The following is a 25,936-nucleotide window of genomic DNA, read 5'->3' on the forward strand; positions in this document are numbered from 1 at the left end:
CGAAACGTTCGAGAAATCGTTGGACCGGTTTTCGTGGAACAGGATCGTTCGAGGAACGATTTCGCAGTGGATAGCCTAACGGGTTTGGAAGCTAAGGCACATTTTATTACGCAGCCAGCGCAGCGATCGCGTTGACGGAGTAAGGTCAGCCGTGGCGGCTACTCAATCTTGATTCGCACGCGAGTTTCAGACCGCGACCGAAGGTAGAGCGCTGGGTCAAGGTGCAGTCTGTGCAGTTGCACGCAATGCACGCGCTCGCAGCTGGCCGTGATTGCTGCGCTCGCACCTGTCGCAACGCGCACAGATTTCGTGTTTCACACATCCCTGTCACTCGAAAACTCAATATATATGTTCGCGAGCAATCCTAGTCATACGCTAATTTATCCAACGCTGCAGATACCCACTCGCATTCGAAATTTCCGTGTTTGCTGTGATTACACGCACATTGAAACATTTACCATGGTATTTATTGTTGTTACTCGATCGAAATTCAAGTGTTTCGTTGATATTCATTTTCTTTGACGGTTAACAGTGAGAATCGAGTTTGAAAACGGGGTAAATTTCTGGGTCGAGAGTGTACGTGGGTGGGAGAACGCAGGCGGTATCGGTGTCAATCAGAGGAAAGATCTGAACGTTATTCCGTCCTAATCGGAACAAAGAATCCTCACGAGTGTAGTAAGAGGCGACAGGTTGAACTGCATTCCCATCGATGCGTCGTTTCACCGATCAATACGCTTTTAAAACGCGAAGCGACGCGACGGCCGTCATCGATGCTGGTCTCTGGCGACGCAGTTTCTCCGTGGAGACAGTGCGCTTTTATTGGGTCGTTCTCCGCGTGAAATTACCGTTTTCGTGGGTCGAAAGCGAACGATGCGGAAGGGCGCTTTCGGATCTTTGCGGTTACGTTGCAGTGTCGTTTATTTATATAGGTCCCACGCAGATTTGGCAAAATTATTCACCGACGCTACTTTTCAACGGTTCAATTTTGCTTGAAATGTTAGGCGTAGAAATGAATTCCCACTTGAAAACGAATAAAAACCGAGCCGCATAGAATTTATGAATAAACAGCCTTTTATTTCGAATGCATCAATTATCATTTTCTCGCATTCGCCGCGAGCACTGTACGCTATTGTCGAACGAGTGACCTGTGCGGTACGTTCCTTCTATTCGAGTCGAAATACCGAATGACGAACCTTACCGCGTGACTTTTTCTTTTAATGAACGCTCCATTTAAAGGAAAAAAAAAACAACGAATAAGAATAATTGATGAAATGGACGATTCTTGATTCGAAAGAAAAAGAATAAAAACGCTATCGTCCTCTGTAGAAAGGAAAGAGAGGTCGAATAGTATGCGCGAGTAAACGAATATTGCTAATAAGCAAACGGATCGTCTGTTGGACGATCTCGAATCACGCTAGTCGCCAATCTCGAGCTACGCTTTTTAATGGATCGAGCAATTAAATAATCGAGACCGTCCTTGGTCCTTCGTTGCCCCGCCCTCTCTGTAATTAAACGTCTCGTCGATTTTATGTCCATAAACAAAGCTCTCCTAATTGCCTCCACGTGTTTCGCATGATTAATCGGCCCGCCAAGCGAATAATCCCTGCGACAGCATTAAACGACGCTCGTGTGTACGAATCGTAACGCAGTGCTTCTCAAACTTTACCTACACCGATAAAACAACATTTTTCATCGATCCTCTGTAATCGTAATTCGTTGTCATTTCCGAAGTAGAACTTCAAAGGGTTTTCTGAATAAAATTCCATTTATATAAAATAGGATGTAAATTGCTTATACGGAAAATAACGGAGAGCGCGTTAGGTAATGCTCATCGCGACGAATTTGCCGGGATTTAATAGAGTTTGACGGCGCGGGCGCAGACCGGGCTGGTATCGCGAATCCGTCCGGACGATCATTGAAAATTGCCGATATTCATCGACGAATACGAAATACCGAACGATTCTGTGAATGACAACGAGATAACCGAATCAACGTCGGTATCTCCGTTATTAGAGGGACCAACGATTCCCGGGAATAATGGCTGGCCGTGCTACGTGCCCGCACGTGCGCGGTACGTGTCCTCGGAAACGCGATCGCCGAACCTCCGCGAAATATTATTTGCGAATATATTCTCGATAACTTCGATACGGATACGGAAGATTGTTTCGGTGTTTCGACATTCCAAACTGTTGCAACGGTAAGTCGATTAACCGAATCGAAAGTAAATTTTGAGTCAAGGTGAAAGAAATCGGTAGTACGAGACGTAACCTACGAAATGGACAATCGAAAAAAAAAAAAAAAAGAAAATCAAAGGACACAAAGAGTCACGAAATTCCTCGATCAAACGTAGCGGACAAAAAGCCACTCGATCGAAGGTTAGCGAAGCTGGGGAATTCCGAGAGGTAAAAAGCGGAATGGACGGGAATGGGGGAGGAGCTCGATCGCGACTCGAGATGGTCGAGATTGTCACGAAAGCGGAGCGGACGAATTTTCGAAAGGTGTCGTCGCGGGGTTGGTACGACACGATCCGGTTAGTTCGGGCCGCACGCGACACGGTCGAAAAGAAATGCTTTCCCGAAGGCTTCGCGGATGTTATCGGCCACGACACGCACCCTCTCGCCTTCCCCTTGGCTGCTGTTCCAAACGAAAAGCGAAACTGCGACGATTACGAGCACGATTAGTCGACGAAACGAGCACGGATCGCGTGTCGCGAGCCCCGCGGCCGGCTACGATGGAAATCCGCCCCAAGGCTGATCTCGCCGTTCGAATTCCGGTGACAACCCCGTGGCTTGTACGAACCGCTCGTACGCGCTCGCATTTCTCCTTATTTATTTGACGGGACACCGCGCGTTGCGTGGTGAACGTGAAACACGTAAAAATACGATAGTAATATATATGCACCGGATAAATGTGCCAATAGAATGTCAACGATAGTTTGCGCAGGTACAGTTCGGTAAACAGTTTGAACACGGTTGAAACTTTCTTTTGTCGTTGCGTATAAACATTCGTTGTGTCGAGTATTATTATTTTACGTGTTGTTCGATCTCGACAAACGTTTTGCGTTAAAACAGAGTTATAAAATGAAATTCATAATTATTACACGCTAATAATCTTGAATAATCTTGAATTCGATCGCTTCAACTCTCTCGTTATCCGCTTTAACAATAAAATTGGTGATCGTATACTTTGATTATGCTCTTGACCCAGTTTCGCCAACAAGTATCGTACGTATATTATTTCTTTCGATGAAGAATAGATATCGAGGGGGTTTGCAGTTTTTTTTTTGTTCGTACGAAATGGCTCGTCCGACGAGAGGGAGAAATTCAAGGAAGCGAAACGGAACGGAACCGATGACATTCGATTACGAACGAGTAAGCGGCGTCAAAGAGTTGCGCGCAGCTATCGCGAACAAAGGAGACGCTCTGTCGCCGATTTCCGGTTTCGTTGAATCGCAAAAGAAATTCGTGGGGTCTTTCGATTTTCCGTATTTTTCTCGACTCCTTCGCGTTGTACACGCTCGCCGACCGAAACTCGACGGCCAGAAGGAACTAATTGCAAAGAAACTAATTACGAAAGCTGAATTGCGTCGCTGCACTCGGCGCATACGATTTCTCGTTAATGGCGACTCGCTGCATTGTTTCTCGGTTGGCTATATACACGCCGCTTTTATCGGGCCGCGACGTTGACGTCAGCAGTTCCGCCGCCATTTTTTCGAGATGGAAACAATTCTCAAAAACATCCACGATGTGGTCCAACCATTGCTGTCGATTGTTATCGAAGAAATATAGCGCGAGAATATTTTCTTATCGAATAGAACATGGATGGACGGTAAATTTTTGGATTTTAAAGTGAGACTTTTAATTGTACGTTATTATCGTCGACTCGACAAAAAGAGTGTGTACATTAAGCACAGCGTACGAGCGTACACGCCTGCCGTGAAATCGAACCGGAAACGCAATATTCCACGAAACAGTTGCAACGAGCGCGTGTTAAAAAAAAAAAAGGCCTCTCGAAAGAACGCATCGCGGGTCGCTAAGGGGATTCCGTGAAAAGTTCAAGGAGAACGGGGTGGAAAAAAAATTCGTGATTTAAACGTTCTCAGAGCGGTCGAGTCGAGGAGCGAGAAAGTAAGATTGCGAGATCGCGTGTTGATTTTGTTGTTTATAAGCTATGCGAGTACGCGAAATGGTCTTCTTCGAAACTCGGCAAGCTTGAGAAACCCTGGACCGTGTACTAGCGGAAAAAGGTACGAGTCGTTGAGCAAATTTTCGAGGAAATTAAGCGAGACCGGCCAGTGATATCGGTCCGGCGAACTTTGCGAAAGGCTGTTTCGCCAGAGGATGGACAGTTGCTCGCAGGATTACCTTTGTAATCCGGTGACAAGCAGACCGTGTGCACTTCCGTGTCGCATCGACATACGCGATTCTGCAAACTCCCAAATCACCTTTTCCCACTCTCAACGCTTACATATGTTTACTGTTACAAACGACACTGTTACGTATTTTTTTTTTCAACGAGAGTCTCTCGCTATCGGGGGTCGTCCCGAAGAAAAGTTGGCGTTTGCATGTGACCGACTGACATGGCTCACCGTCGCTGCCGTTTCACTTTCTCGATCCCTGCCCCCCGGCTTCATTCGTTTCTTCTGTCAATCGCAGCCCTTTCGTGCCAAAAATAGTACCGGCTTTAGAAAAAATTTATGTCAAGTCGAGGGATGATCGCGACGACGCTGTCAACGGGGTGACGACATCGACGAGCTATTGTTCGTCGTCTTCCTTACCCTTTTCACCGTGGCTTCGTTATACACCTGCCCTTCTCCTCTCTTTCAATGCTATCTCGACGCCTTTCGTGTTTTCTCGCGATTCTCGTTAATACAAATTCTATTTCTTTCGAATAGATTTTTCCAAAGGTTCAGCTAACCTAAACATATGGTTTCCAAGTTTCGAATGCATGTCGATTTTCCGGGTTCGATAACCTCCCTTTATGGTCAAACGGGCCACGTGGCAAGCATAGGTCGAGACGCATCGTTCTATCTTGTTTCCAAGTTGCAACAACTTTCGTACACCGTTAAGCTGCAGTCGCCATTAAATTCGCGACGAAGGTCTCGCAAAATTTCGGGGATAATTCACGGAAGTTTCGCGATTGTTCGAGTTCCAATGGCGCCGAGAGGATACCGTTCGTTACGGGAGAAGTAAGTCGATAATTTTCTTTTTTTCTTTTTTCGCCTCGCGTCCTCGATTTTCTTCCGAGAGGGATTCCCCTCGGGCGACTTTCATCCGCTCTTAAGTATTTTTCTATCTTCGAAGGGGTGTTCCATTTTTAGAACACGTCCCACTTGGCGAAAATCCCCCCCTCCGCGACTGCCAACCCTTACCTGAATATTCTATTTACGTCCGCGACTTTGTATTCATTTTTCGGCGAGCCTGGAAATCCCCGGAAGTCTCCCGATTCTTTGTCCGCGTTCTCGCTGGCATTTGCCTCCGCCATTGTGCCAGAATCGACGATACAATTTGTCAGTGGGTTCTCCATTATTCGTTTTCGTTCGCCCGGCGCTCCAGGAAATCGTTTGGTGCGGGCTTTGTCGAAGTGGAAAACACCGATGTATGCGAGAACGAAGCCCCACTTATTGTCAGCCAACGATACTCGAAGAAACGGGACGCGACTCATCGAATCGTGGATTCGTCTATCTATGTACTCGCAACACAGTTGTGCACAACTATGTCAACATTTGGATAACTATACCGCAAGAGTCTAAAGGAAAGATAAAGGACACGGTTATTCGCACCCACGATCCTCGGATTCACAGTCTTCGAGGAAAGAAGTTTGAGAATCGCTGTTGGAAACGTTTTTATTTTACGTATTTCCTTTGCGCATTTGTATCCTCGAGCGGACGGATAAAAATCGTTGCGCACCGTAAAATTTCTTCCCGAAGCTCGGGCGAGAGTTTCGAGAAAATACCCGGCGAAAACTTGTTCAACTCTGTCGTCAAAGTTTCCCAACCGCCTTGCATCGTCTTCGATTACTTTTGCGCGCACTAGAAATGCACAGCGGAGCCGACGACCGATTCAACGTGTAAACGAATTCGCGTTGCGCGTTATTTAAAACTCCTAACGGGAAAAACGTCGCTGACCGCGAGATTGCTTTAGAGACGTGTGGTTTTTTGTGTCTCGTTTGCATCGTTGTTAAAGCGGAAATGGAATTGGATCAAATAATCGATGTGTGGGTTGCGATGATAATTAAGGAAAAACTGCGAAAGAAAAGGTTCGATGGGAGAGAGAAAGTTGAAAGAAAATTAAACGTGAAGATCTTTGGGGTCTTGTTTCGTAGGATGTCTCATACTACAGATCGATAGAATAATTCTCTATGAAACGTTTGGTAATATGGTGCGTGTACCATGAATAAATCGATAGGCGAGCATGTAGAGAACAGGATACATAGCTCGAAAAATTTGGGAAAAAAAACAAGGTGGGCTGTTTGAATTGGCTGTGTTCGCGAAATTCGAGCTTTCGGTTTCCGGTCAACGCAAAACGCGTTGCTTGGAAGCCAATTAGCGGCGGGTAACGATGCTTTGGGTTCGCCGAGCATCGAGACTAACGAGGGGGAAGAACGGACGGAGGTGTCCTTGCAAGCTCAGCAGATCAAGCGACTCGTGATAATGTTCGACTCGAGTACAGTCTCGACTTGTATCACTCGGACGATTTAGAAAAGATCCTTGCAGGGCGTGGTCTAAACGAGGTGGGGATAATGCATGTACCACAGCGCCGAATAGAGTGTCCGTAATTTAGAAGGGTAGCAGTGGTAGCTCGTAAGCAGGGAATATTTGTCGTGAACTCGACTCGATCAACTCTATATAAAAAATGTATATCATTTAATCTCGATGTGTATAGCGGACGGTGGCGGTTACGCGATAGAATTGCAACGCGGTCGAGGAAACACGAGAACAAGAGGACACGGATGTCGTTTGCTAATCGATCAATTATGTAACGCCATTTCGGGACGCGCTTAATCGGAGAAATTGCCGTCGCAGAGGGCATATCCAGTCCAGTTAATTGGAAATCCCAGCAAGCTCGAAAATAATATTGATAAGTAATCGTTCCGTTTGGTCGGCTCGTTAATTGAAACTTCTGGTATAAATAACCAACGGACTCCGATTGCCATTCGATCTCGTTTCGCGCATCAATCCCCGTCGATGATACCTCGTCGATTACGAACGCCGCAATCGAGGAGTTCTAAGCCCCCTTGTCTTCGTCTCCTTCGGTTTCGAGACACTCGGCAACTTAACGTATGGGTATTATTTACCACGGTATGGGTAACCGCGGAATCGAAGAGGGCCAGCGTAGCCGTAGCTGAAAACGCGGAAAACGCGTGGAAGGCGCGTGGGACGGTATTCGAGCCAGTTAATTCGTTAGGCGTTCGTTAGTTTCCATTAAGGCTCGAAACGAGAACGTGTTATCGCGCGGAACAGTCGATCCTGCGAGCGTTTACCAACGCCACCAAATTACTCTGTCAAATTTGCACGAATGCTTTTCGGTGCGTGTAGGCAACAATGCAGGGAATAAAATGCAGGCGCGGCTCATCAATTAGAAGCCAGTGGCAATCATTTTGGACACCTGTTGTAACTACTCGTGCAATTATTTTATCTTTACATTTAACGTCTCCGGCGCACAGGCTTTGCAGCGCTGCGAGCATAAAATAATCATTCGTTTAAATGGCTCTCGTCGTTACCCTTTTTCACGGCAAGGAAAAAAAGAATTTTTTTAATTGGATAGAAAATGGCAACATTGTTCTCAAACAATGTCAGACGATTTAAACTGCAGAGACGTTGATTTAACATGGCTCGTTTCACAGAAACAGTGCCCACTCTTGCCGTATCAAGAGCCAGAGTCGCACAGGTGTCGAAGAACCCTCTCGACGAATAAAAGAGGTTTCGCACTCGCCCCTTCCCCTCGAGTTTCGATCGAAATTCATTCGGATCCTCGTCGTTTTAGCTAATTGCTCGTCTAGCTAGCAATTCGTTTTCGAACTCTTTCCAGATTCCCCTTTTCTACAAATATATTCGATAAATCGTTGGATTTTTTATCAAAGGTCACTCGCGATTAATACCGTACGTATACGATTCGCTAAAAGTTATACTCGTTTTCGTATCAGCGAATGGAACGCAATATTATTAATACACGTCGTGATTCGCTGACATTTCAGTTTCCTGGACGTTTTTAATTGCAACATTCTGACCCGGAACAACCAGCGAGCGTTTAATTTGTTTAACGCGGAAGCCCAAGGCCAAGCGTGGTCGGTACGTCTAAAATAACGCGATTCGACATACGCGATTTTCGATGACGACCAGCGACGAAAGACGATGGTTGACAATTATCGCGAATCGATGATCGTCGATGGATCGTTAATCGTGAACCTCTGTCCGGAAAACAACTACCCGGATCTCGACGCCCGCTGCCAAGAAATAAAGATCAAAGAGGATAAAAAAATTCCCCCGTTAACCCACAGGTCGAAGCTACCTCGATGACAGACTGTTGGACAGCTCCGCGAAGCATCCCTCTGCTCCCCTCGTTGCGACATCCTATTCGCCAGTCGCCATCGAGGGGTCAGCAACCCCTAAGGCCGGTGGCAGACTCGCGGCAGGCTCCTGACGATCGAGCGGAATCGACAGGACTACTTTTTAATCGATATCTGTATCGCGAGCGTGTACAGCATGCAAGGGGTAAGAGGAGCGACGCGTCGCGTCGCGTCGGTTGCATCAAAGTACATACGTTTGAACATGGACGTATACGCGACGAGGTCGACGAGGCAGCGAGGGGGTGCGATGGGAGGGTTGGATGGCGTTACGGGGCACCCGTGTCTCGCTTGGCGCGCAGTTATTCATCTTTCATTCGGACTCGACCCGGTCGGCATGGGCACTCGGGGCGGTCCTTACTTCTAAAAATAGTCCCTCATCGAATAAAACGAGCCGGCCACCGAGCGACGAGGCTTCAGTTTGCATTGTGAACGCGCACAGCCCGCCCCCTGTACACGGCTACCACCGTGTAACCAAAGATTTGACCCAATGACCCAGCGAGAGGACCCGAAACCCTCCGGAAACGCCCGACCGTCCGTCTCGCTCTACCTCGGCCGCTTTTACCCGACGCGACGCGACGCGACTCTCGTCTCCGTCCTTTCGCAGCCGCCTCGTACCCGCCAATCCACCAGGAGCTTTTCACCCCGGTGGTGTCTTTCTTCCCGGCTTCCTCTCGCGCGTTAACTTCTCCGAGCACCATCCACCCACTGTAAATAGATGTACAGTCGGCGTTCCCTGTCGTCGCTCCGCGTACTCTCTATTAGAAATTTATGCGACAAACGTAACGCCGAGAATCCGCCTTGTTCTCCGACAAAGGCTCGCGCCGTTGCTAGGGTATTCCCGCGCTTAAAGGGATCGGGCCGGGCATCGAATTGCCGCAACACCAACGCTTCTTCGTTTATTGGTACCTTCTATAACACGAGTCTACGCTTTCTCTACCGATCCTCTAAGGTCTGCCAACTTCCCATAAATACAGAAAGTGTGTGAAGGCAGTCGTTGGTGCCTCGCAGACATGTATCGACAGCAGCGAATCGACTCGCGATCTCCTTGATCATACGCGCCGTCGACTCAACGATCGTTCGCAATCGCGACGAGACAGCGTAGAAAAGCGATCGTTTTGTTGCCCTACGCGTCTAGATACGTTGCATCTATTAATTTTTTTTTTTTTTTTTTGTTTACATTTTACTTACTACAATTTAATTCCCACCTTTCGTCCCCGGAACAGATAGGATTATCGTATCGGCCACGCTTCCCCGATCCCATGTTAACGACTCTCAGCGTTAAAATACCGTAACAGTGAACAACGAGGAAGAATTTGCCCCGAGCGACAGTTGGCTCGCGCTGGATATCGAGGTAACGAGGCCGAGAATGGAATATTTATAAAATATTTTCCCTCTATCGACGAACTGTTATATTCGATGCTCGTCGGATAGCTTGTTATCAAACATTTTCCAATTTTGCCGAGCCGTTTTTTTTATTCGGACCGTTGCACGCGGCCGACTTGCGGTTTGGGAAACGCGCGGAAACTTTACGCGGACGCAACTTGTATGCACATCGACGTTGGCTTGGTCCGTGTTTCAATCTAATATGTCTTTCCGGTGAATCGATCCGCGGAAGGGAGCTACCCGATGTTCCACGATTTGTTTCATAGTCGAACGAGCTTCGCCAAACTATCCATCGGATACAGTCGTTTATCGAAAAGCTACTACATACATTCGCTTCCATAAGTATTCATTGATGCGAACGTATGTTACAGTAAATAGCCTCTCCGAGGCAAACTTACCATTTATTTAAAAAAAAAAATTAGTCGGTAAAAACACCTATCTATTAATAACAGTATCTACCGGTGCTAGAATTACGTATCTTCGGCACAGTTTGCAGGGAGTCGTCTATAAAACGGGGTTAGGCGGAAAAATATGTATTTTTCATCGATGCAAACATAGGACGGGGAGCACGAATGCACGATCGCACGGTTTTATCGAAAATCGACGTACTTTGCTCCGACAAACATGCACCGGGAACTCCGCACCCTTTGCATTCCGCGAATTCAGTTTCTCTGTTCAACTCGAAAATGCAAATTTCGTCTACCGAGCGTACGCCTACGGTCGCTGCAACGCCAACGATTTTTTACGTTTCGATATTGCTGCTTCGGATCAATTGTTCCGCGTATTCTCGAAATATAGCTCTCTTTTCGCGTTTATCGCGCATCGGGGTCGTTTCACCCGAAATCGAGCACCCTTTGATCGATAGTGGATGGATTTTTTTTTATTGCGAAAACCCTGGATTTACCTTTTTATTCTTTTTTGTTCTTTCAATAACTTGCTTTAGTAGACCGTACGAAAACATTTTTTAATTCGTTGAGAGCAGTCATTATTCGCGTAGCCACGAGTGTCGGACGCAAAATTTGTGCACTATTTTCAGTGTTTCGCGGAGTCCTTGTGCTTGCGTCTTTGGAAATCGCGTGGAAGTATCTATAAATCACGGTACCGCTTCTAGTGGCTTATCGTTTACCGTGAAAGCATCGAAAGAGAAATATGACGCGATTCGATGCCGCGAATACGTTCGCGCCGCTCGTTTCCGTCGTTATCCGGGATTATCTCGCGCATCCTTCGCTCCCCTTTCTTTTTATTTACCTCGAGTCGCGCTCCATTCCGGACACGTAGCGTACGCCACGCGAAAATAACTGCCCGCTTTTTGCCGGGTGCAATCGTAGATTTCGCTACGACGTCGTTTCCTCGACTGCCGAGCGTGCAGGTTGCGCTGGAAACGGAAACGAGATCGGGCGTGGCGAGCGCGATGAATATTCCAAATAGAAACGTGTCTCTTCCGAGGAAATATCGGGAAAACGCGATGCGCGACGGTGCTCCGATTTCGTGCCCGTTTTATTTCCTGTTAGCCGCTTCGGCTAATTACACAACTATCTTCTCGCGAATAGAACTTTGTCCAAGGAGGATCGTTACCCGAAAATCACGCATATACTGCACGTTGAAGGATCATCGGCTGGCGGTTTTATCGGCGAACGTGGCTCGGTGGGAATTCGAGCGCGAACCTCGCGGAACACGTGCCGAGCAAATGTTTACACGGATTAATTGACAAATTGATATCAATTTCGTGCTCGGTAATTAACGGCGTATGCAATTAAAGCCATGTTTATTTTCGTTATTAAAGGGCCGTTGTCGCGTGCGAGCGAAACACCCGCGAAAAGATCGTATTTCGACAAGACAACCGAACTCTCTGTGTTCGAAACGATCGCGCGGCAATTCGATTTATCGACTAAAGATCAATTAGTATCGCACAAAATTTCGTTACATCATCGATCCATAAGTAATTATCGACAAGTTGCGTTTGTAATTTATGGGACTCGAATATACTCCAACAATTGGTCCACTGTTTGCGTTTATCGGCCACGAGCAACCTGCAAACACGGTCGATAGTATCCTCGGTAGACACGGTTCCAACTGGAAGTGGCTACCAAGCCCGGTTTCAGGTGAATCGAAATCCAACTTTCTCAACACGAGAACGGAAACTGCCGCAGTCTGAGAATCTTCTAGTTTGCGGTGCAACCGCGCCGCGTCTCGATCCTCGATCTTTCATCCCGTGAAAGGGAAGGGGGTACGGGCAGCTCTATCCGCGTAATTGGGTTGATTTAACATTTCATAAAGTACGACGCCGTGACAGCGAGAGTTTCCCAGTATTTACTAGGCTCCCAACGCTGTACGTTAACTCGATGTATTTTCTATGAATCGCTGCAGTAGCGTGACGCAGCTCACGTGATTTATCGCCCATTAAAAGTATACGATACGTGTCGCCTTCCTTGGTCGAGGGAGAGGGAGGCTAGAGTTTTCGAAAGAGGCACCAAAGTGGCTGCGAACTTGGAAAGTTGGAAGGGATAAAGCTTCGAGCTAGAGAGAGAGAGCGGTTTGGCTCGTTAGCGAGCGCGTTTACGCTGTCCCATTGCCAGATGAGAAACTCTCCGTTCGTACTATATCGGCGACTTAACCAGACAAATTTCTAGTCGGATTCCATTCGTTTTTCTTTTACAAATTAATTGTATCGAGCTGGGCCTGTACATGATAAGGATGTAGTTTTTACCCTATCTCTATTCTCTATAATATGTAGGAAATTACCATTGGCAAAATGATAACGGGGTTAAAAGTCGCGACACGACGTCACGTGAAAACGGACCTTAACCGTACGCGGCACCACTCGTCCTCTCTTGTTCGCACTTCGTCTCCGAGCCCTCGTGCACAGACTGTTACGTCCTCGATTCAAACGTGCCGCGAACGAATTAACTAGCGGCGAGAGTACGTCAAGAGGACTCGCGAGTCACGTACCAGCGGTCCTATGTTTATCGTTCTCGGCTAAAACGGCTGTTAAAAATTGCGAGCGACACAGACACCGCCCCGTTAACCCTTTAAGATGTTAGCACGGTTCCACGCCCTGAAACAATCACTTGCACTCGCAAATTTATTTCTCGGAAATTGCTGCCCTTACCCTTTACCTAGCTCTTAGAGCACTGCGGAGTACTGTTTCTTCTTTTCGAATAAACTCCACTTTGTTTAGTAGCAATGCCAATGAAATTTACGACGACGACACCGACGATACTTATTAAATTGTTTAAGATCTACTATGTAACGATATATTCGAAAACGAATAGTAAGTTAACAAACGTTATTTATGGATCAACCCGATAGCGTTTAGTTAATGTTTGTTGAAGGGAATTGAATTTAACAAAAGGAAAAGCTGAAAATTGATTTTCGTAACACTTTTGCTATGCGTACAACAGGCTTGGGTACATCGAAGGAAAATCAGTATTACAGAACGAGTCGGGACCAGCTAATTGGCCGGATATTTCATCGAAGAACGATCCGGTTCGATCGTTGAGAGGAAATTTCCTGTCAGCCTGAACGACGTTAATTTTCAATGAGAATTAAACATGGTTAAGGTACCACGGTCTTCGGGCTAACTTGGAAATTCTCTTTTTCCCCTCGAGTCCTGTTTTTTTTTCTCTCTTTTTTTTTCTGTTCTTTCCGAATCCCCCGGGAATCTCGAGATCTTACTCGTGCCTTACTCCATCCTTAAAGTATTCGCTTCGTCGACGTTTCGGTACGTCTTTTCACTCGCAACAATGAAGAATTGCGACAGTCTGTCCACGCGTGATTCGCAAACTTCCTTTCGGTTCGTTTCGAGGTTAAAAATCAGATCTCGAAACAGCGACGAACCTTTGTCGATACGAACGATACGCAATCGTGATATCGAAAACACGGGACGAAGCAATTATCGTTGCCTTGTTAAAACAGATATGCTAATTAATTAGCGACTCAACGTTAACCGATTCTACGTTTCGCTGTTTCCACGTATCCATCGGGGATTTTTTATCGAAGCACAGGTTTCATTTGCGAAGCAATTTGTCTCCGTTAAATATCGACGTCGTTCCGTCGCGTTGGCGCGATTAGAATACGAACGTCTCCGTTGACGTGTCTCAACGTATACGAGACGTTATTTTTGATGTTTATTACGCTACCCACGTTTCTGTTGTAAATTTTATCCAACTATGACGAAAACAAGCGTGTCGCGTAGTTGGATGATCCGAATGGTCAATTTATTGGGTCACCACGCCCAATTCATCGATTTGGGAACGTATGGTTTGGTTTGCTTGCTTGCCTCCTCTCCATTAACGCATAACGAGCTGCAGCGCCAACGAATCGAACGATAACAAACTACAAACGGCGCTTAACCGATCCGGTAAGAAATTTCGTCCATTTTTTAAATAAAATAACGTAAGTTGTAACGCTTACGGACGGAAACGTATGTCGTGCAAACGAGATGTGCGACACGTCCTTGAAAAATTGAAAAGAAAATATTTCTTTTTTACGCAACCAGATTCTTGTTTACGCCTTATATTAAATTAGAAGCAAATCTAATAAAATCAAGTTCCATGCGTAGAGTCAGTGAAAATCAGATTCCTGCTGACTTATGTTGACCGAACGAACCGCTCCACCCCGCCGCGCCGACTTTTATGTAATACGAAATTGAGTTCGATGTGATGATTCATTACGGTACGATCGCTTTTACAATTAAACGGAATAACAAAAGTAACAACGACGGCAATTAAATTATTTGAAAAATATTTACATTGTCCTTTTCAAGGGACACTCGCGAACATATTATTCGAAATATATTTTGCTACGCGCAACGAGAAAAACATTTTTCCTCGCTCGTTACATCGCTTATTTACAAAGGCTCGGGTTGGTCTCTTTTATTTTCCTTGAGGTCGCTTAAATTTCCTGATAAAACGTGCTAACGCGCAAGCTTTGATGCTTAATTACCCGATAAAGGCGTCGCGGAAAGTTACTTTCTTTTTCTAACAATTTTATCCAGGTCAATCTTTTCCACGAAAATTTGGAATTTTTCCACGCGTAAAAGCCGCGCCTGGGTTTTCCCATTTTTGTGCCTTTCAATGGCGAATCCGGCCATTCCTCCGTAGAATCAGCTTTCGCGCGAGAAATAAAATATAATAGAACATACTCTCGTTGCTATAGCTGTTTGTTCAATCCGGAGCTCTCGCTCTAATTTCCTTCGGTTTCGAATACGTCTAAGAAAAATCATTTATTCGTAACTATCGAGAAAGTATTTTTTCAGAAATATTTTCGTTTTGCTCGACTTTGGAATCCTACGTTTCTAAAACTAGAAATCGTTCGTTGTGTGCGTGTGCGTGTGTTTTCTCCCTGTGATTTCAGCTAGGTATCCACCAATCGTATACGCGAACGCGCAGGCTTTGAAACATCGTTTTCCAATAAACGCGTCCGAGGAAAAGTGGTTTTACAATTTTTAACGGTGTATCCGTTGGTTCGAGGGCGGACATGCGCAATCTGCAGCCCAGAGAGATGAGTAAACTCTCGTTTGGATAATGTTTTCGTATAACGAACGAACGATAAACAAATCTCTCTGTTCGTTGCTCGTCCAACGAGAACGATATCGAATTCAATCGAACTGTTAATACAAAAATATTTATTACTCTCATTTATACGCATATATCAGAAAAATGCATGTATGCATATAAAAAAAACTTCAGTGACAAATGCGAAATAAAAATATTTGTGCTTTTATTTTTAAATGAAACGCGACTAAAAGAAAGATCGTAACGGATGGAAAAGTTTCGAGGCACGCGACGACAGCTGATCGCAACCCGTGGTTTAATTATAATTACAACCGCTGATTAATAAGAGACAGAATTCGTGTATTTAAATATAGGCTGCGAACAAACTCGCTTTATCAAACGCTCAGCTTTAATCGAACCCTCCGATGATGAATCCTTGCACGCGATTCACTCGGCGTGCTTCTATTTCTACTACTCGCTCTTCGTTTTCTTCAATCTGGCAAGTGGATGAGATTATTACATGTGTTGTCGATAATTGCATAATAATTGTAAAAGTATAACGACGAGTAAAATTTCATTGACGGTCAAGTTGGTACGGATTTCGTCTTATCCAGATTTATTTTCTTTGACATCTCATCTTTACAATTATTTCATTGAATTCCTTAGCGAAGAGTCCTGTCTCTTGTACACATACGTATATGAATGACGCGTGGCGATCAACGCGTTGACGTCCTATTAAGAGTAGTAGTAGTATTAACGACAGTGCTAACGTAAACGTGCGTATTCGGTGTTCCAACACCGAAGCCCACCTGTTTTGGCAAGCACCCGTGTAGATGCAACACGCATCCATGTACTCGGTAGTTGGATAGTTGCGCGCGGTTCGATGTAAATGCACCACCGGTGGTGACCTTTCGCAACGTTGAATGCGCACGTATTCAGTCCTTTCATTCCTTTGCAAAGGCCGCAGGAAATTTTCAATAGAGCTACATAATGCCTTATCGGACCGATAAACTTTCCGGTATTCGAGGAATCTGTAGAGTATTCCTTCTCCGATCGACGCGTGGAACGGACTCGACCGAGCACCGAATATTAATAGCCGACCACTTTTTAACATAGCTATCGAGCTATTCGCTCTTGGAATTTTATTCAAGGGGGCAGACTCGAGTGAAACGTCGAAAGTAACGCGAGATTTAATGGGAAAAATTAGGTACACGGAGATTCTAATGAAGAGTCGAGACAGATTTTCAGATACGCAAGTAAATAGTAAATAATAATAAATAATAAAGCGTTAACGTGTTCGAATATAGCCATTCCCAACAGGCAATTCGGGCCAAGTATCCTCGAATCTTGATCCCGCTGGTTGGCAGAAAAAAGAAACTCGTTTGGTACGGACCTATCGTCGGTCAGAGGTCATCGACGATGAATAGGCCCGCCGTGAAAGGGTTAAACCAAGTATGATAGCCGCTGGCATTGACCTATTAACTCGCGCGGACTCCCAAGATCCGCTGGAATACGCGCGTGCACGTTCTAGAACCTGGATCGAATTATCCGAGCACAGGACCAGTTAATCGTTTACAACGCCCGGAAATAGTATCATTCGCTTCGGTGGTGCGCATGCGGTTGCTCGATATTTACGAGTCAGGAGAACGCGTTGCATCGAGCGCATATCGCGGCTGATAGCGCATACGATTCCTCTCGTAAAGAATTGTTGGGAAGAAAGCGTTCGAAAGTATTCGAAAGACTGTTTCTTGGCGCACGCGTCGTAATTTTTGTATTCGAAGACGTATCCCTAAGATAGCAGGTATAACAAGTTTCCGCGGACCGGTAGCAAGGGTCAGATGGTTTTCAGAGTTTCGAGACTTCCGTGATATTCCATTCAGCTTTCCTCGACTTGGCTTCCAACGCAAACGGTTCGGATCTTTGGAAACTTGCGGAACATTCCCTCGAGCTCTGTAGCCGTCGCGTCGCGTCGCGTCGCGTCGACTTCCGACCTATCCGCCAGACTTTCGGAACGTTCGCGACTCCGGGGACTACCTTGCATCTCCGATGTATACGGTCTATCGTAACACGTTGACGTAACTTTTAGGTTAGGTACAGGTATGAAAAGAATTTGTACAAGCGTTCGTCCAATTTGGCGTTATTCAAAGGTCCGGTACATCTATATTCCGGGTGTTCGATAGGAAGAGTTCGAAAAAAAGGGTTTAGGGATACCGGGAAATAAGGCACCATTTGCCTATCAGCCAACCCGCAAATTTCGCGTGGCATTGACGCATTAAAACCGAAACGAAGCTAACTGTAATGCACAGTCTATCCACGGTCAACGCGGTTAATCTTGTTACGCGTAGCAACTTTTATCTCTCCGTGCTTACCGCGGTTACGTAAAGTTATTAGTTCGACCTATTTTCGCGGGGAGGAAAGCGAAACGCAAAGAGAGCGAGAGAGCGAGAGAAAGGGAGAAATAAAAAGGTGGAGAGAAATAGGGTTAAGCATGAAAGAGCACGCGCATAAAATGCCATGAATTCCCACAAAAGCATACTCGCTATTCCCTCTCTCTCTCTCTCTCTCTCCCTCTCTCTGGCCGCGGCTGAGATTCCACAGAGAGACTCGGCATTGTATCCACGAGCCAATCATCGATTCATCGGAAAAGGAAACCAATAAAAGCATCGAACTCACGTTGACTGCTGCTCCGTCGTATGATGTTCTCCAGGAATGTGTTTTGCGGGGCGACCAGGCCCCTGCGCCCCCCTGGCATCCTTTCTCCCTTGGATGATCCCGGATCCTGGTCGCTGCGGCTATCAGGACCTCTGCCAGCCTCTGGCTACGACGATCGCGGACTGTCTTCCACGCCTCATGTCAATCCGCTCCTCTCGCGATCGACGCACACTCTCTTCCTCTCTCTCTCTCTCTCTCTTTGGGCTGCACGCGACAAACACAACGACGCACACTACACTAACTGAATGTCATCACTCGAGGGTTGATCACCATCGCGAAGCGTTCGAATCACCCGTCGGCGTTGAACCGGTTCGAACGTGGCACGGTCCTCCGATTGTCCAGATGATCCTCTCGCGTGACGACCAACAGACGAAACGAGTCCTCTGCGATCGGGGGAAAACTTTTCAACTCTTCGGACGAAAAGAGGCAAGGTCCCCTGTGGCCCGTCCTGGAATCCTCTCCGGTCAGGAAAACTCTTCAATTTCCTCCGTTCGCTCTAGCGTCTTGGAACCCTGCAGCCTGTACCTCTTGAAACGTTGGATGAACCGTGACGCGGCTCCTTTCCGGTCGAGATAAGTACAGATAGGTCCCTGGAACGACGGGGGGCTCCCTGATCGTAATCGTAAAGTGGGACGGGGTTGAAGGCGTCTGTCGTCAGCTGAGCGCGACGACGTCAGCTCCCCGAGGTCGAGTCGGTCGCGGGACCAACGGTGTTCGAACTCGTCCAGCTCGCAGCTGCGACTCGCTGCGACGCGCTCCAGGTCGAGACAGAGAGCCGGTCCAGGGTTGGTTCGATTCGCGATCGGACCACGAGCTCGATACGCGGGTGGACGGTGGTCCTGATCTATCGGGGCACCGACCACGACGTCGATGGGCTCGCGGATGTGTCGTCGGCTGGTGGACGCGCGATCGATGACCCATCTAACCGCAGTCCTTCCAGGTGATCGCGCGCCTTGTCACGGGTACCCGACGGCAAGTAGTTAGACGGCTGCGCGATACCTGCCACGTCGTTCTCCACATCCTCGGCGTCCTCCTCGGCGTCGGTGCAGCTGGTGCCCGCGGAGGAGAACATCCCTTACCGAGGGGAACGCGGCCCACCGGTAATCCTCGATCACATCCTTGCGTCTTAGCCGCGAGACCGAGCTTGGGATGCTGTCGCGCGCGATTTCCCGCGACGCCGGCGCCGCTCCGACCAGACTCGCCACGGAATCTTTGTCGCGTGTCTGGATTCGATTTACGTCGGTGGACGTTGCTCGACGACGACGGTTGGCTGGAGGCTCACTCGGGGACCACTGAAAGAACAAAACAACAAACCCTTTACAATCGGAGTAGAGTATATATAAGTACCGGGGTTACAAACTGAAAGCCGGGTCGGATGGATTGGGCCGCTCGCTCCAGTCGATGCACAGTAGCGAGATATCAGCAAATCTCGAATACGAAAAAATGAAGTAGTCGTTCGATCGCAGTTATATAAGTTTGCTTGGCGATGCGAGCGTTCTCTTGCCTACAGCTCGGAACGAGATTCGGGACGAAAGGAAAGGTGCGAGTAACGACGAGTAATTTCGTAGTTGATAGTTGAACAAATTGTCCGTGTTTTTTTTCTCTTGGTGCCTCTGTTTGCGAAATCCGGCAGGCCCGATTCACTCTCTAAAAACGAGTCAGCGCTGCACGTATTAGCATTACAAATGGGATGCATAAATTCCAGCTAATTTTCTCAGTCAGCAGCGTGCCAAGGGTTTGTATATCGTGACAGACGTCGAGCAGCCTGGCCAACGCGAGGAGATAAAATTGTGTTTTCATGTCGGGAACGATAAATCGTGCCAAGTTATCTTTATGGATCCGTGGAGTTGTATTTACGCGGAAACAGCGGTGCGCGGTGGGACGGTTGCGTGTAACAATAGCGAACGGGTCGAAGGTCTCAAGGGAGGCTGGAAGGAGCGTAAAAATAATCGAGCTCAAAGTATTTGAAAAAAACAATCGTTTTACGAATTACAATTAGTCTTATGAACTAGAAAGAACGCGCGTCCCCCTTGTGATTTCGGTCGACGCGACGGTGGCCGCTGCCCGTTTCAAAAGCCGTGTCGCTTTTATCGCGCTATCCTACTTACATGTATGGACACGCTCTTCGCGGTGAAAGAGTTAAGCGAATATATCGCTACGTAAAGTTTTCCATTCATATTCCATCGTTCGAACGAAATTCTGCCAATTTCTGCCAGTGATGGAGCGAACCGATCGAGCTCCGGTCACGTGAGAAATTCCGTTTACATTCGATGACGGAGTCGAATAAAACGACCGTAATAAATACCAACCGTCTTGTGCATTTCGTTTTCAAATATTCAATCGATAACACTCGCGAACTTTCTAAACGAAACTAATGGCTTTGCGAATTCCATTATTGCCAATGACGTAACGTTTGTTTGCCAGGCATCGACGAGGTTAGAGCGTCTCCCGATCGATCCAACCCCCGAAATACCGGCATCGGGACCGGGACCGTGCGTTGCCATTTCTCGGCTAAAATTCAATCGGCCGAATCGCTGAAAATCGACCGCGATACCTTCCGGTATACAGATTTGATACGGGCTGTCGATCGACGCGTGACTGCTCTTTCAGAATGAAAAAAACTAAAGCTGTACCGTTTTCCATCGAGAAATCGGCGTCGGACGTTTCCTTGTCGGTTCGTCCTTTAGGGAGGATTACCTTTCCTCCCCTCCTTGTTTCGCGGCAATGTCAGATCCGAGCTCGTTTCCCCGATACCCTTTGTTTTGCAAGGCATTGTGGTACTCGGGATTACTCCCGATACCCGCCACCGCCACCGCTCGTCGTTCCGTGCCGTTTCCAAAATTGTTCCCGGTAATAACTTTTGCGTCCCTCCGTTCCCATCCCACCGAGACGCGTTTCCATATTCGTTCGTTGGCCGAATCCCTTACTCGCTAGTCGCGAACAAGGTTTTTCTTTGAAAATTTATTTATCAACAATTTGAAGCTTTTCGTGTTCCGTGTCGATACCTTTTGGCTTAGGAATCTGGTATCCAGCAAAAACGAACAATCCTTGTATGAAAGACCAAACGAAACTCGAAACCCTTCTTCGATCATTTTACACGGATCGAAACACTTTGATCCATCGAGATCGAATACAGAGATGCTTGTACGCGAATCAATCGTCCGGATCTCGACAAGTATCGATGCTGGTCTCGAGTGGCTAACACGCGAGATCCAAGCTTGATTTAAAAACACGGTGTTCGTTAAAGAGCCACTTAACCGCGTGTATTTTAACTTTGTACGCGTATTCACCTCGAGCGTTCAACGAGGATATTGTTCGTTCTATCGAAAACCCACGCGTGATTTTGTTACGGACCAATGGCTACGTCGTTCTCGTTGAAATGCTTCGATACCGATAGGCGCACGGTAATCGTATTAACGAATCACTGGTCGGTCTATTTTCTGGTGAAACGCGAATAGGTTCAAACCGGGCGATAGTAAATATCGTAGAGTGCCGGTGGCACGACTCCCGGCTGGCCCTGACGAGATCCCGACTCGACTCTCCGAGTTTCGAGTAAACGCGTCAGCCGAACCGATTCGAATTAAAGCGTGCAGATAAGACGAGTAGATAGGTCGAAAGCGAAGAGCGCGCGAACCCTCTTACGGAATCTGCAAGTAAAATGGAAACACACCAACGGGACGGAATTGGAACGACTCGCGACGGCAAGTCCCCACCGAGAACGTTCGCACCGTTAGCCTTCGCCGTGAGACTCGACGTCAGTCATGATATTTCACGTCGAAAACGATCCATGTATTTTCCATTTAAACTTTTCGACGGTTTGGGCCACTGAAATTGAGAGCTGAAATTTCGCAGAAATGTTTTCTTACGATTGCATGCATGGATTTGAAATCGATCAACCAGCGCGTAAATATTTCCAAGAATTCTCCATTTTTTCCATTTTGTCCCATTATCTCCATCGCGTCCCTCGTCCTCCGAGCGCCAAGCACGCGAGCAAAACCAATCAACGATATCGGAAACAATGAAATCGTACCAGATTTACAAGAATTCTAATAACGTACGAAGGTCGGCCGAAAGTGGAGAAGTAGTTCGCGCGATCGATGCCAAGTTCTCGCGCTAAAATGCAAAGTCCAGAGAACGGACGGTCGCTATATCGGCGTGGCAAGTCGTGCCATCCGACCACGTTTAACTTGCCGTCGAATCAGTAATCGTTCCGCTTCGAAATATACGTAGTTTTGTAAGTGACAAAGAAAGCGAAAGAGAAACGTAAGCGAAATCCGTTCCAGTGGCCGTCCACTGATTGTCGCGAAAGGAACGATATAGCGCGAACACGGGGGACAACAATTTTCCATTTTCCGATCGGTGTTTTCCGTGGTCAGCGTGGATAGGTTGACGGTTGACGCGAGGGCAAACCAACGGAGGCAAGACTTCCGGGAGAGATGAGCTTGTCGCGCGGAAGGGTGAGTGGCGCGGCGGGGTGGGCCGAGGAAGAGAAAAGCCGCGAAAAAGGGGGCAAAGACCGTGGCTAGAAAGAGGTCACCCGGATTTCGAGCGGTCTGCACACCAGAAAGCGAGTCGTATCTCAAGGTAGCCCATCGTTTTTCGTGGGAGGAGTTTTTGGCACGGCAGCCGCGCTTCGCTACCCTCTTTTCGCCTTCTTCTCCGATCGATCGACTCCAGGACACTATGCTTCTCGTCCATCGACACGGACCTAGGGCGCCTCGAATCTCACGCGAAAAACGCTCCGTCGCGAGGATCCGAGTCAACGTTGCGACAAAAGTTGTTTCCTCGTTCTATGGGCTCCAGTCACGGTGTCGTCGCGCGATCTATTTAAAGTGTCACCTTTGTACGTATTTATTTACGTATATCCATTCTAAATGCTTTCGTCTTTTAACGCCACCCCTCCCCCTTCCTTCCTTCCTTCCTTCCTTCCCCGTGGTTCCCTAATCCGGATAATCGTTTGATCCGAATCTCTTCTCTCGATTACTTCGCCATTGCGTTTTATTACTTCGATTACAGAATCGTTATTTCCGATGTTAATCTTCCAAATAATACGCGGCGGACTATCGCGTAATTAATCGTCGATCGATCGGACGAGTTTGGATCGTTGGAAAAGAATCGTGGAACGGTTTGGCCGCGTCCTTGTCCTCGGGAAAGGTGGCCGTTCGCGACCAAGAAAATCAACCGACCGATAAGGGTTCTTATTGGAGAGAAGAACAGTGCCTCTTCGCGAAGATAACTCGACTAAAAGTGTCGACGTTATCGACGACGGAACCGTACACACAGCTCCGTTTGTGAGACGACTACCGATGGAATCGAGTTGTTCTCGAAGACGATTAAAAACGATACGTTTCCGTGGAGCAAAATCTACGGAACGATCCGATAACCCTGTCCGTTCTAATTCTCTCGAGCTCCCGCAGCAACAGACCAAATATTATTGTATCTTATGACATCCTGTATTCGAGTAGAGATAAAGATTGCTTTGGTGTTTGATCGGAGCAAAAAAAAATCCGTTTAAAAAGAAAATATAACACGCTTGTTCTCTACAACTATAACCAGTGGTGGTTGATGTAGAACGCGGAAACGATAAAACGGAAAAGTGGCAAAAGGTCCCCCGGGGCCGACACCGGCACCGACGCCGACGGAGTCCAGGAGCAGGCGATGACGCAAGTGGCGCGCGACGCGGGCGGCCCTGTTTCGCGACGTTCCCCGACTTGGTTCCAGGCGATTCGTGCCACGGCTCGCGAAACCCATTTCGCCAATCTCCTCGCGACGTAAATTATAAAATCCCGCGACGCCGGATCGTCTCGACGATGGCCAGCGCGCGCAAGAGAATACGGATCGAGGCTCCGCTCGGAAAATTGAGGCAATGCTAACCGACCTCTTGACCTCCATTTTCTGTTCCATGACCGTTCAATAACGTATTCGATTCGATTCGCGATGTACCCACCCTAATCTACGCGCAGCTTCGCGTCCAACGTGGCCCAAGGCTCGACCACCGCCAAACATTTCCAAGAAAACCGAATTCCAAGTAAAAGTATCGCAGAGAGAAGCTTCGAGATTGGGGATAACGCGTGCTACGATCCTAGACGGGGCTGCTGCCATTCATTTATTTGGATAAATCGACTCCTGAATCGAGAACGGAACAACTGTTCGACCAAACATTTTCCTCTGTAATAGAAAAGTACGCCGTCTCTTGGTAACGTAGTACCTTGGAAACCAACCGGGGGTAGCCAAAGAACCGAGCAAGCGACGAAAACGAACAAAGAAGGACAAAGACCTTGCTGGAATCGGAAGAACGATGTCGCGAGGGATGAAACGGATGCCGACTAGACGCGAGATCGCGAGTGGGGATAAAAAATGGAAACTGCGGAGAGCGGAAAGAACGCGGAAGTGGTCCGAGGAGACGCGAGCGGGGGAACAAAAGCAGAGCTCGCGCGACCGGTGAAAGGGGGACAGTTGAAAAACGAGCAACAGATCCATCCAGGCGATCGGTGACGTGGAAAGGCCACGTGAAATTGTATTTGGGCCACGAGGTAACGGAGCACATATACGCTTTTCGATTTCCCACGAGAGGTCAGCGAATTCATAACCCGGTCTAATTCGGGGGGCCAGGAGCGAACGGGTCGGACCAGTGAATTCGACTGGGCCGACGATCGAGTGTCGAGTGGTCCTTATTATTTCGAATCGATAGCACCGGTGAAGAAATGCGCGCGAGAAATTGACTGAAAAATGGCCGTGAAGAATTTAAATAGCCGACAGGGAAAAGGTTTACCACCGTGCGGTCTCTATTTACATTTTTACGCGTAACTTTCCTCGTCGTCGCTTAGTCTCCTCGAGGACGAAGAAGACGCTTCGTTTCGAGGCGAACGAAAATTCATACGACTTTTTACTCGAGTACGTTTTATTTGTTTCGAATGTATAACAATTTGGTATGTAGGAAAACATAGTTTCCTACTCGACAAGGTCTCGACTGTGATCCTCGTTCCGTCGGGAAATTCGTCGCGACAGAGGCGACGATATTTGGAGAAACGATACACAGCGGTGGCCGAGCGATCTCGAATATAAAACTCGAGGTAAACCGAGCATGGATCCCGTATCGAGAATGCATAGGCAGACAACGCGTCGTCGGCGTCGGTGAGCCGTGTAACGAAGAGTTTGCAAACGCGGCGACCTGTGAACCTGGCAGCAATCCAAAACTCGCGTCACGACAGAAAGAAACCAACTACATCGGCTACCGCGAGGGTAGAACAGGGGGAGATAATCATCGTAAACGTTGTCGAAATCGCTTCCCTTTGTTCTATCGCGAGTCGACGAATCGCGGCGAACGACGCTCGCGAACCCTCCCGAGGTTCGGAGTTTGTCGTTTCTCGGTAACGAACTGTATCCATTTTCTTTCCCTCGGTTCGATTCGAGCGGAACGAGATACGCCAGGGCTCGATCACTTTCCGTTGTACACCGACGAGAATCTAATTTCAGCGTTGGATCGCAGATACGAAGAAAATCGACACCACGAAACGTCTAGAGCGATCTCGAGGATCCCAGGCCGATTCGCTAATTAGCCAAGTAATTAGCTTTTCGAATTACTCCCCTTGTTAACGAGCGGGGAATTTAAGTCTTATTAATATTCATCGACCGAGGCACTCGTTCCTCCGTTGTTTTCTCTTTTCTGAACTGCTTGAAAATCATTTCTTTTCTTTAATTGACAAATGAGTGAATAAATAAAAATAATAATACAAAGGTTCCAACTCGCGACACGGTTCGATCCGACGCGTTTCCCT

General features: G+C 47.4%; 1 protein-coding gene and 1 long non-coding RNA gene across 11 annotated transcripts in view; one reads left to right on the forward strand and one right to left on the reverse strand.

Moving 5' to 3' along the window:
• Positions 1–25,936, reverse strand: part of LOC128886566 (potassium voltage-gated channel protein eag) — a 57,133-nt gene that overhangs the window by 29,842 nt on the left and 1,355 nt on the right. For all 10 annotated transcript variants that reach the window (XM_054141563.1, XM_054141561.1, XM_054141559.1 and 7 more), the window contains exon 2: positions 18,120–19,450. In XM_054141563.1, coding sequence (XP_053997538.1) covers positions 18,120–18,198 — 79 coding nt within the window. In that variant the 5' untranslated portion in view covers positions 18,199–19,450. The remainder of the gene's footprint in view (positions 1–18,119; positions 19,451–25,936) is intronic.
• Positions 1–25,936, forward strand: part of LOC128886568 (uncharacterized) — a 45,159-nt gene that overhangs the window by 14,516 nt on the left and 4,707 nt on the right. The gene's annotated exons all lie outside the window — the stretch shown is intronic.

Source organism: Hylaeus anthracinus, unplaced genomic scaffold (genome assembly GCF_026225885.1).
Source record: "Hylaeus anthracinus isolate JK02 unplaced genomic scaffold, UHH_iyHylAnth1.0_haploid 11985, whole genome shotgun sequence".
Lineage (NCBI taxonomy): Eukaryota > Metazoa > Arthropoda > Insecta > Hymenoptera > Colletidae > Hylaeus > Hylaeus anthracinus.